Raw genomic sequence first — 9,675 nt, forward strand, 5'->3', positions numbered from 1 at the left:
CCGCCATTGGCCGAGCACCGCCCCTACACCGGCCTGCCTCCCGTTGCTATGGGAGACTCGTCCCAGCCTTCTGATTGGTCGCTTCTCTCTCTCTTCTCATTGGCCTGCGCCGCACGGGAGCGGCCGTCTCGCCGCTCGCCATTGGCCGGCGCGGGGAGGCCTCGCCCCCCGGCACAGGGGCACAGGGAAGATGGCGGTGGTGGCGCCGCTGCTGGCGCTGCTGTGGGGGCTGCCCGGGCTCTGCCGATGGCTCGCCCAGCCCTACTACCCGCTCTCCGCGCTGCTCGCCGCCGCCTTCCTGCTCGTGCGCAAGGTCCCGCCGCTCTGCCGTGGGCTGCCCTCGCAGCGGGAGGATGGTAACCCGTGTGACTTTGACTGGGTGAGGCGGCGCGGCCTGTCCCCGGGCCTGTCCCCGCATCCCTGGGCTGTCCCCGGGCCTGTCCCTGCACCCCCGCCCCTGGCTTGGCTCCCCTCCTGGTCTCACAGCACCCCGGCCTGGCTGAGGGAGGAGATGCCCGGTAGCCCCTGGCCTTGCTCTGCGGTGTTCCCCTACAGCTGAGAGCCGCCAGGCACTGGTCGAGCCCATTGCCGCAGAGCAGCCCCTCTGCTCGCTGTTCTCCTCCGGGAGGGATGGGGGCTCTGGGCTCTGGCAGGGCCTTGGGGCCAGTAGGGCCTGGCATGGCCACAGTTCCCTGGGCCAGGTCAGGCCAGGCATGGCTCCAAGGTGTCCTGGGCACTTCCAGCTCATGCTATCCCTTCTCTGTGCCAGAGGGAGGTGGAGATCCTCATGTTCCTCAGCGCCATTGTCATGATGAAGAACCGGCGCTCCAGTGAGTCAGGGGGACTTGGGGGGCTGGGGGTGCTTATGTGGTCCCCTCCAAGGAGCAGAGTGGGGTGGTGTCTGGAGGACCAGATTCAGCCCTCCCTAAAGTTACCCCCAGCCTTCTGGGGGCATCTGGCCCCATCCCTTATTCCTGTTTCCACATCACAGTCACCGTGGAGCAGCACATTGGGAATATCTTCATGTTCAGCAAAGTGGCCAATGCCATCCTGTTCTTCCGCCTCGACATCCGCATGGGGCTGCTCTACCTCACGCTCTGCATAGGTGAGCCTGCATGTCTTCCTGCCTTGTCATGACTCCCCCTCGCTGCTCTGGGCTGGAGGAGCTCTGTCCCAGGCCCAGCCTGGCCCTCCTGGGGCACAGGAATGACTGCTGTCATTCCAGTGTTCCTGATGACCTGCAAGCCACCCCTTTACATGGGCCCTGAATACATCAAGTACTTCAGTGACAAGACCATTGATGTGAGTATTTCCCCAGCCCTGGGGCTTTTGGGGGGCTCTGCCCACCCCGCCCTAAGCCCACGCCCCTGTGGCAGGAGGAGCTGGAGAGGGACAAGCGGGTGACGTGGATTGTTGAGTTCTTTGCCAACTGGTCCAGTGAGTGCCAGTCCTTTGCCCCCATCTTCGCTGACCTCTCTCTCAAGTGAGTGGCACCCACTGGAATCTTGGTGGGTAACGGGGCCTGTGGTCCCCTGTGTCCCTCACAGCCATGTGTCCCCATCCTGCCCAGGTACAACTGTTCAGGACTCCAGTTTGGGAAGGTGGATGTTGGCCGGTACACGGATGTCAGCACCAGGTGTGGGGAATGCAGTGTGGGCAAACAGGGCTCACTCTGGGGCGGTCCCTGTGACCTTCCAGCCCCCCCAGGCTGCCCGAGGGTCACTGTGGGCTTGTCCTCACACAGGTACAAGGTCAGCACCTCACCTCTCACCAAGCAGCTGCCCACCCTCATCCTCTTCCAGGGTGGGACAGAGATCATGCGGCGGCCGCAGATTGACAAGAAGGGCCGGGCTGTGTCCTGGACCTTCTCTGAGGTGTGTGGGACCCTCCAGCCCTCTGCTCCCCTGCCCAGCCTGTGCCTGGGAAGAAGGGGGAGATCCCAGGGGTGCTGATGCTACCTCTTGGCCACAGGAGAATGTGATCCGGGAGTTCAACCTCAACGAGCTCTACCAGAAGGCCAAGAAGCAGCAGAAGCCGCGGGAGGAGGGGCCTGAGGAGCCCCAAGCCGTGCCGGCGGCTGCGCCTCAGGAGACCAAGAAGGACAAGTAGAAGCTGCCCTGTACTGTCGCCCATCACTATGTCACCATCAGCCTGGTGGCAGCGGCCCCGCGGGCCTGCCCAGCCCTGCCCGGAGCCACTCTCCGTGGGGACTTGTCCCGGCTGAGCCCCGGGAAAGCAGCGGTGCCCCCCGGCCCCGTGCGGGCAGGGCGGTAGGAGGGGCCCCGCCTCGGTTAACGCTCGCTCTCATCCATCGCTGACAATAAACGGTCCGTGCCGTGCCTGTGTCCTGTGTCTGTGTCCGTGTCCGTGTCCCCGGTCCCGGGCCGGGTGTGAGGCCCACGCGCTCTGATTGGCTGGGGCGGCGAGGGCGGAACCGGAGCCCACGGGGTGGGGGGCGGGGGGCTTGGGGACCCTTCTCGGCCCCGCCCCTTCCGGTCCCGCCTCCCCCGGCGGCGCGCGCTCCCGGCACGTGGCCAGCGGCAGGTAGGAGGCGGCGCGGCCGCTCCAGACCCGCGTCTGTCCCCCCCCCCCCACCCCGCTTTCCCGGAGCCCCGCGTCTGTCCGTTCCCCCCTTCCCCGGGGCCCCACTTCCCCACTCTCCCCAGCCGCATACCGCGCCGCCATCCCTGCGGAACCGCTTCCCGCCCTCCACAGGAGGATCCCGGCGGGTCCCCCATTTCCCCCATTGGTGACTGGCCCTTCCTGGCTCTCTCCCACAGCAGTGTCCCCACAGGGACCCAGCTTTCCACTCCCCTGACAGCGGGGTACCTGAGATCTCTTCCCACCCCAGAGCGGCGTTCCTGGAGCCCCCTTCCTGCTCCGGCGTAGGCTCCACCGCCTCGGCTCTCTCAGGATGGCTCCCCGCGGGAGGAAGCGCGGAGCCCAGCAGCCGGCGGCGGCCGAGGCACCGGAGACGGCGGGAGCCCCGCAGAAGCGGGGGCGGGCCCAGGCCCAAGACGAGGGCAGCACCGGGGACACCGGTCCCCGTGTGGTCATCGAACACTGGTGAGCACCCGAGGTGCCGAGGGTGGTGCGGGGCCCTGGGGTGCCCCCCGGGTCGCTGACCGCCGTGTCCCCACAGCAAGAGCTGACGCGTGTTCGGGCGCAACGCGGCGGCGGTGAGCGCGGCCCTGCGCGGGGCCATGGCCCAGCTGCCCGTGGACATCAACCCCCGGCCGCCGCGCAGGAACAGCTTCGAGGTGTCCCTGGTGAAGGAGGACGGCAGCAGTAAGTGCTGGGCTGGGGGCGGCGGGGGCTCCCCGGCACCCCTGATCCTATAATCCTCCTTATCTCTGCAGCCGTGGAGCTGTGGAGCGGTATCGGGAAGGGGCCCCCCCGCAAGCTGAAGTTTCCCCAGCCGGAGACCGTGGTGGAAGCCCTGAAGAGCAACTTTACATAGAGACATTGGCCAGGTGAGCGGGGGTGGGAATGGCATGGGATTGGGATGGGATTGGGATGGGATGGGACCAACAGGGACCGACTTCCCTCTCTCCACAGCCAAGCCAGGATGCAGGCGGCATGAGCATCCATGAAGAGGCGAGACCAAGTGGGGGGCACCTGCCAGCCCCAGTCCCGTCCCTGATGCTGCAGCTCTGCCACTGCCAGACCCCTGGCTCCCTCCCACACCCCGTTGTCCCCCCAATCTCCAATAAAGTTCAGTACTCCACAGCACAGCTCCAACCGTTTATTCCAAGGACATGCAGCCCAAGGGGTGCAGGCACTGGTGGGTGGTGGGGGAGACAGAGCCAGCCCCCCCCTAGGTGAGGACATCTACTTCCTCTTCCGACTCAGATGAAGGACTGGGCCAGAGGCAGACTGTGCCAGGGGGCAGGAACAGCTCCCCTGTCCCCACATCCACCTCCTCCTCCTCCTCCTTGCTGTCACTTCCCGGGGTCCCTGGGGGTGCTGCCAGCTGGCAGCCCTGCGGGGACACAGGGGGGTCCCCACACTGCTGCATCCCGTTTGCACTGGGGGGCTGCTGGGGTGGGGAGCACTCGCTCACCTGCTCCCGTGCATCCTCATCCTGGGGGGGCTGTGCTTCTGTCCCCCCCACATCTCCCACCAGCCCTGGTGGAGGCACAGGAGGGGGCTGCACCTCTTGAACCACCTCCCAGCACCCCCAGCGCTCCACCTTCCGCAGCCTCATCCGCCCGATGGGGCTGGGCTGTGAGTGCCCCACAGACTGTGGCTGCCTCTGGGGGGACACCCCAGAGCTGGCACTGCCAGGCTCAGCTGTGTCAGGTGCCACCACGGGGGAGACTTCCTGAGTTGAGTGCAGGCAGGAGCGGTCGAGCTGCCGCTGGGGTCCCAGCCTCACCAGGCGTCCTCCCCAAAGCTGCAGTGACTCGAGCTCAGTGACACGGAGGCGGCGGGCAGCTGCCAGCACCTCGTGCACCTCCTCCTGCGTGACCTCCAGCTCGGCAGTGTAGAAGAAGCGCACCAGCTTGCGCAGCACCCCGATCTTCAGCCCCGCCAGCTCCAGCACCACCCTGCAACCCTGGGGGGGCAGCTCCCGGCCCAGTTGCTCCATAAAGAAGGGGCTGCAGACGGAGAGAACACTGCAGTGGGCCACCACTGCCTCGCCTGCAAAGCAACAGTGGCTGTTACTGCCCTGCAGCCTTTCCTGCTCACGCCAGTGTTTCCTAGGGGGGCTGCAGAGACCTTGCCCGCAGCTCCCTCGGCGATGCTGCCTGCTCACCTTCAGCCCGCAGGACCACATCGCAGAAGACGTCGGCTCGCTGCTGCTGCTGGTGGAGGTGCTGGAAGGCGGTGCGCAGCAGGCGGGTGCTGCGGTAAAGCAGCTGCGGCGTGGCTGTGGGAGAACCCATGGCCGTCCTGCAGGGACACACAGCGTCGTGCTGGGGACGCGGGGACCAACGCCTGCCTGCCCTCTTCGGGCTGTCACAACGGTATGGGGCTGGGATGTGGCGGTGCCGATGTCTGCAGAGCCCCGTGTGTTCATGACCGGCCCGGCAGCCCCGCGGGACAGCCGGCGCTGTCCCCGCGCTGTCCCCGCACTGTCCCGGTGTCCGCCCCGGCCCCGCCGCCCCGACCTCCACGCGTCCGCCAGGGGGCGCCACAGCGGGCGCCGTGAGGCCGCCGCAGCCTGAGGCGCCCCCAGCCCGGCCCCGCCGCCCGGCCCGGGCCCGCCGCGTACCTGCCGAGGGGGGCGCGGGCCGCCGCCGAATCGCCCCGAGAGTGAGTCCCGAGCTCGTGGCGCGGACGCGGGGGGCGCTGATCGGGATCGGGGCCCTGCGCGCCCTCGCTTCGCGCCCGCGGCCTCACGTGGCGCGGCGGCCTCGGCCCACCCATTGTCCCGCCCGCAGGCAGCCGCAGCCCGGCAGCCAATGGCGGCGCGGCGGGAACGGCGTGGCGGCGGTGGCGGCACCGGAGGGCACTGGGAGCGCTGCTCGGCACACACCCGCCTGCTGTGACCGACCCCTTCCCGCAGCCCTTCCGCCGCCGCGCTACCCCTGCTCCGCCCAGGCGCTGGAGGCACCGCTCGGGTTTTGCCGTGTCATGGCGGCTGCGCTGAGGGCAGCCTGGGTGCCCCTCATCCCTCCCTCATCCTCATCGGGCCACGGACACGACAGCCAGGCCAGGGCTGCTTGTGGTCACTGCAGTGGTGGCATCGAAGAACACGAGGTCGATAATGGGGAAGGTGCTGTGTAGCACCTGCTGTCTGGAGCAGCTCTGGGTTCAAGGGCTCAGAGCCCCGCGATGCACCTTGGTTTGGATTTTCAGGCTCCCCTATGCCCTCTCGTGTGAGGAACGGTGTTTTTGTGCCCCAGGCTCCTGAAGGGGAGGATTGATGGTACTTTGGAAGGCATCCTTCAAGCAGGCAATGCTGCCCACTTAGTTTGAAAGTATTTTGTCACTTTATAAAGCACCCATTGTACAAACATCTGCGTCAGTCACTCCACATACACGAACAAAGATTATAATCCATCCCCATCGCCTGGAGACAGTGGCTGTTCCTACAAACAACCCAAGTGGGTGGAAGTTTTCAGGAGCTGCAGAAGGACAGGAGCCTAAATGTCGCCATAGAGTTTAAATCTACAAGGTCTTCAAATGTGGTCTTGCAGAGGGATTTTCATCTGGTTGGACATGTGAGGGTGGTTTTTCTTCTCTGTTTTTGCAAAATGGACACAAACCAAGGAAGAAAGTGGCTGGTGCCAGGCCTGGGCCAGCGGCCTTTGAGGTCGCTGGCAGTCTGTCACTGCCCCCGGGTGGCTTGGAGCCCAGCCCAGAATACCAAGGGATGCAGCAAAACAAGTAATTTCATATCAAAGTGCTATCATATGCTCATAAAAATAGAAGGAAAATAGAGATGTTTCCTCCCCCACTTCTTGCAATCCTTTGGAATTACAATGATGGGAGCTGTCGCCTGGAAAGCCTGACCTCACTGGGAGTGCCTGGATCCAGATGCCATGCAGTGCCCTGTGACAGTGAGTGGGACCACAGTGGGACAGGGGGCAGCCACATTCCAGCGAACAGGGCTGGGGTCCTGGGGTTTTAATGTTTCAGCACTAAACCCTGTCAGGCAAAGCCCCCACTCAACTGTACCCCAACGGCTGCAGTACTGCTCCCCCCCCCAGCAGTGGCCTTGTCTGCCCTTAAAATTCACTGATACTCGAACTGGCAACCAAGCAACCACTCCCATTGTAGGTACACAAAAGAGGCCTTTTATGAGTGTAATTTTTACTAGTATCCAAAGCCAAATAACGTAGAGTGGAAAAATCACCAGCAGCCGTTGGTCCCTCTCTCTAAACTCCATTTCTGCTACCAGATTTTCCTGGAAAAAAGTATGGGGTTGCAGTTTTCACTGCAAAACGTGTCAGACCCTGAATCCTGTCCACCTTCAGGTGCTCAGAGGCTGCAGACCTGCAGCACAGCTGCTGTCCTTGGCCATTGGCTCATGGCGGGGCACAACTCTGGGTGACTCAGAGGGTTGGGAATGTTCAGCAAGGCTTATCTCCTGGTGGGATTCACTGCAGAGGGGAAGGCAAGGCCTAAACTGTGCTGGCTGTTCAAGCTCCCTCTGCTATTGATAGGAGGAGTGGCCTCCTCACAGGACAAATCTCGTCTTTCCAGTGTCTCCTAAGCCCTCAAATCAGCAGTTTCTGAGCCAGTTTCTGTAAGAGAAGGGAAATTCCCATCTCAAGTCTCATATCCAGGATCATTTTCAGCTATGTTGACTTTGCCTGTGTTGCAGGACAGGACCTGCCTCTGAGTACCTGCTCTCCAGAGGGACCTTGGACCCTGCACACCGGCAAAGGGATGGATGAAGGCAAGATCTGAGGCTGGGAGAGAGGAAGGAGAGACGGTAAGTGGCAATAGATCCTTCTGGGGCTGGGAGGGAGGGAGATTTCTGTGCACACTTCAGTCACGTGTACATTTGGGCAAAAGATGTACCAGGAATTTGACAATCCAACGGCACAACAGGATGCAGCCAGGCTGAAAGCAGGATGGTCTGTGGGCATGGAAGAGCCCAAGACAGTGGGAGGCTGGTGGGAAGCAGGGACAACACCAAGCACATGGAGCTGCACTGGGAAGGTGTCAGGTTGGGCTCTGGGCTTGCTTTGTGGCCTGGCATCTTCCAGTTGGAGCTGGAAAGCTTCAGACCCCGCTTCCCTCCTTCTCCCCCTTCGTGAGTCGCTTCACCCCCCTGGTGCCGCACTTCCCCTCCTGCGGGGAGGGACAACAATCTGTTGGGATTCCCACAGGAAAGGGGCGGCGGAAGGGCCTTGTTATCCTGACCTGGAACAATGCAGGCCATCCCCCTGAGCTGCCTGTGTGGACCTGGAGACGGCAGCCTCCCCTTCATGCTGCCCTCGGCCGCCGGGAGCACGGGCCTGCCTTGTAAACAAATTGTCTTGCTCTGTTCCGGTGGCAGCTGCACTTCTGGGCGTCTCATCTGGGAAAGGCATCAGCTGTAGGATGAAGGGGGATGTGCAAGATGTTATTACAAGCAATTACTGTAAAAGAGGGGAAACTTTCCCATGCTAGGAACACATCTCTCTTCTTCCCAGAACGCAGTGGGACAGGCTGCTCTGCCCCAGGAGTTATAGTGAAACAAGAATGTGATCTGCTGCAGAGTGAGCTGAAGCTGCAGGATCAGGGTCCAGCCTGCCTTCCAAAGTAAGCATGCGCTGCCGGGTGTTCCAGCTGTCAGGGCAGGGCTGGGGCAGGGCCAGTGCCTGGATAAACCCTGTGCAGCTCCATCCTGGGGACAGGAGGCACTCCCCCAGTGTCAGAGCTGTGTTTGTTGGAGCACCTTTAGTCTTTGAAGAGGGCAGAGGGAGGGTGTCACTGTGCTGGGACCATGCATGAACCTCTGAGACCCTGCTGCCCCAACTGCCCAGGCAGAGGCCTTGAAGGATGTGTCATTGGTGCTGGGATGGAGGAGCAAGGTGTTTCTGATGCTTTTTCCCTTAGGGAGAGCTGTCCCTTGGGAGGTGTCAGGTGTGCGAGGACTCTTCCTTCCAGAAGGAATTTTGAGAGCACCTCTTCTCCCTCTTTGTCCCTGTGACTCAGGGGATGGACCCATGTTCCTCTTTGTGTGGGCCAAGAGGGAGGGAGGGCAGATGGGGATTATTTCTAATCTGGGAGGTGTTCTCACTTGAGACACAAGACTGAGAGGGGGCTCAGCTTGCTCGTTTTGGGTGACAACGAGGATGAAGGGATGCAGAGGCAAGGTCTCACTCGCCTGCTATGGAATGGAGAGACCCTCTCCTCCCTGGGAGCTGTGGAGCAGCTCTCCCTCTGCTGCCAGCTGGTTGGATGGTCTATTTTACAAACCAAACAGCAGGGAGGGTTTGGGGGACCCACGCCCAGATCATCTCCCTCGATGTGCCCTTTGTATGCATCAAATCCCATTTCGCCTCATTACACTTTTCTGCACCACCTTTACCAATCCCCACTGAGCTCGGGATCACCTCCTTCACACCTCCATCCTCAGGCTGTTAGCACATCCTCCCTGCCTCCCAGTGCATATTTACCCCAGGAATCACCTGTCCCACCCAAAACTGTCCCCAGCTCTTTTCCTCTATCATTATCTCACTAAGAGTTTAGCAGTAAGGAGCGGGCAGGGTTCTCCCCGGTTCCTGACCAGGGACAAGGCAGAAAACCTTCAGGGGACCTGGACTTCTCTCCCAGGTGAGCAGCCGGGAACACGCTGGCCCGGCGTTACTTCCTTGCTTCCCAGGGAAGGGGAACCCTTCCACCACTGAGGGTGAGCTGTGGCTGGGGTCCACCAGCACCTTGCTCCCTAGAGTCAGAGGGGACCGGGTAACCTTCCGGGGACGTATTGCAGCCCATCCTGCCACAGAATCTTGCTCCTGGGCAAGATCCACCCTGGACAGGGTAACCTGTTTTCCCGCCGCTCCAGAGGGACCGGCCGGAGGAGGCTCTACTCCGAGGGTGTCCCATAGAGCCCCTTGCCGCACCATGCCGGGGCAGACCGGACCTTGAGGAGGAGCTGGTGCGCTCCCGGGCGCCATGGCCCCAAGGTGGAGCCCATCTGAGGGTAGACCCCAGTTTGAAGCACATGCACCGCTGGGGCACATTCCATTGGCCTGGAGCACGCGGAGAACACACCGTCCTCGGGACAGA

General features: G+C 62.6%; 2 protein-coding genes across 4 annotated transcripts; both read left to right on the forward strand.

Annotated features, from left to right (window-relative positions):
* The first annotated feature begins 150 nt into the window (after positions 1-150).
* On the forward strand, positions 151-2,345 carry TMX2 (thioredoxin related transmembrane protein 2). Of its 2 annotated transcripts, XM_066551359.1 has the most exons (8): positions 154-379; positions 770-830; positions 992-1,105; positions 1,226-1,302; positions 1,377-1,483; positions 1,571-1,636; positions 1,745-1,874; positions 1,972-2,345. In XM_066551359.1, exons 1-8 carry the CDS (start codon positions 191-193, stop codon positions 2,107-2,109), a joined length of 882 nt encoding a protein of 293 aa, XP_066407456.1. In that variant the 5' UTR covers positions 154-190; the 3' UTR covers positions 2,110-2,345. The 2 variants fall into 2 exon arrangements, with proteins under 2 accessions (XP_066407455.1, XP_066407456.1); XM_066551358.1 differs by having other exon boundaries at positions 151-379; positions 1,571-1,874.
* A 146-nt stretch (positions 2,346-2,491) lies between these two features.
* SELENOH (selenoprotein H) lies at positions 2,492-3,729 on the forward strand. 2 transcript variants are annotated; one of them, XM_066552293.1, is made up of 5 exons: positions 2,492-2,544; positions 2,781-3,066; positions 3,143-3,288; positions 3,360-3,473; positions 3,559-3,729. In XM_066552293.1, the coding sequence occupies exons 2-4, from the start codon at positions 2,915-2,917 to the stop codon at positions 3,458-3,460; spliced, it is 399 nt and encodes a 132-aa protein (XP_066408390.1). In that variant the 5' UTR covers positions 2,492-2,544; positions 2,781-2,914; the 3' UTR covers positions 3,461-3,473; positions 3,559-3,729. The 2 variants fall into 2 exon arrangements, with proteins under 2 accessions (XP_066408390.1, XP_066408391.1); XM_066552294.1 differs by having other exon boundaries at positions 2,500-2,544; positions 2,852-3,066.
* Positions 3,730-9,675: the final 5,946 nt, after the last annotated feature.

Source organism: Molothrus aeneus, chromosome 6 (genome assembly GCF_037042795.1).
Source record: "Molothrus aeneus isolate 106 chromosome 6, BPBGC_Maene_1.0, whole genome shotgun sequence".
NCBI classification, from domain to species: Eukaryota; Metazoa; Chordata; class Aves; order Passeriformes; family Icteridae; genus Molothrus; species Molothrus aeneus.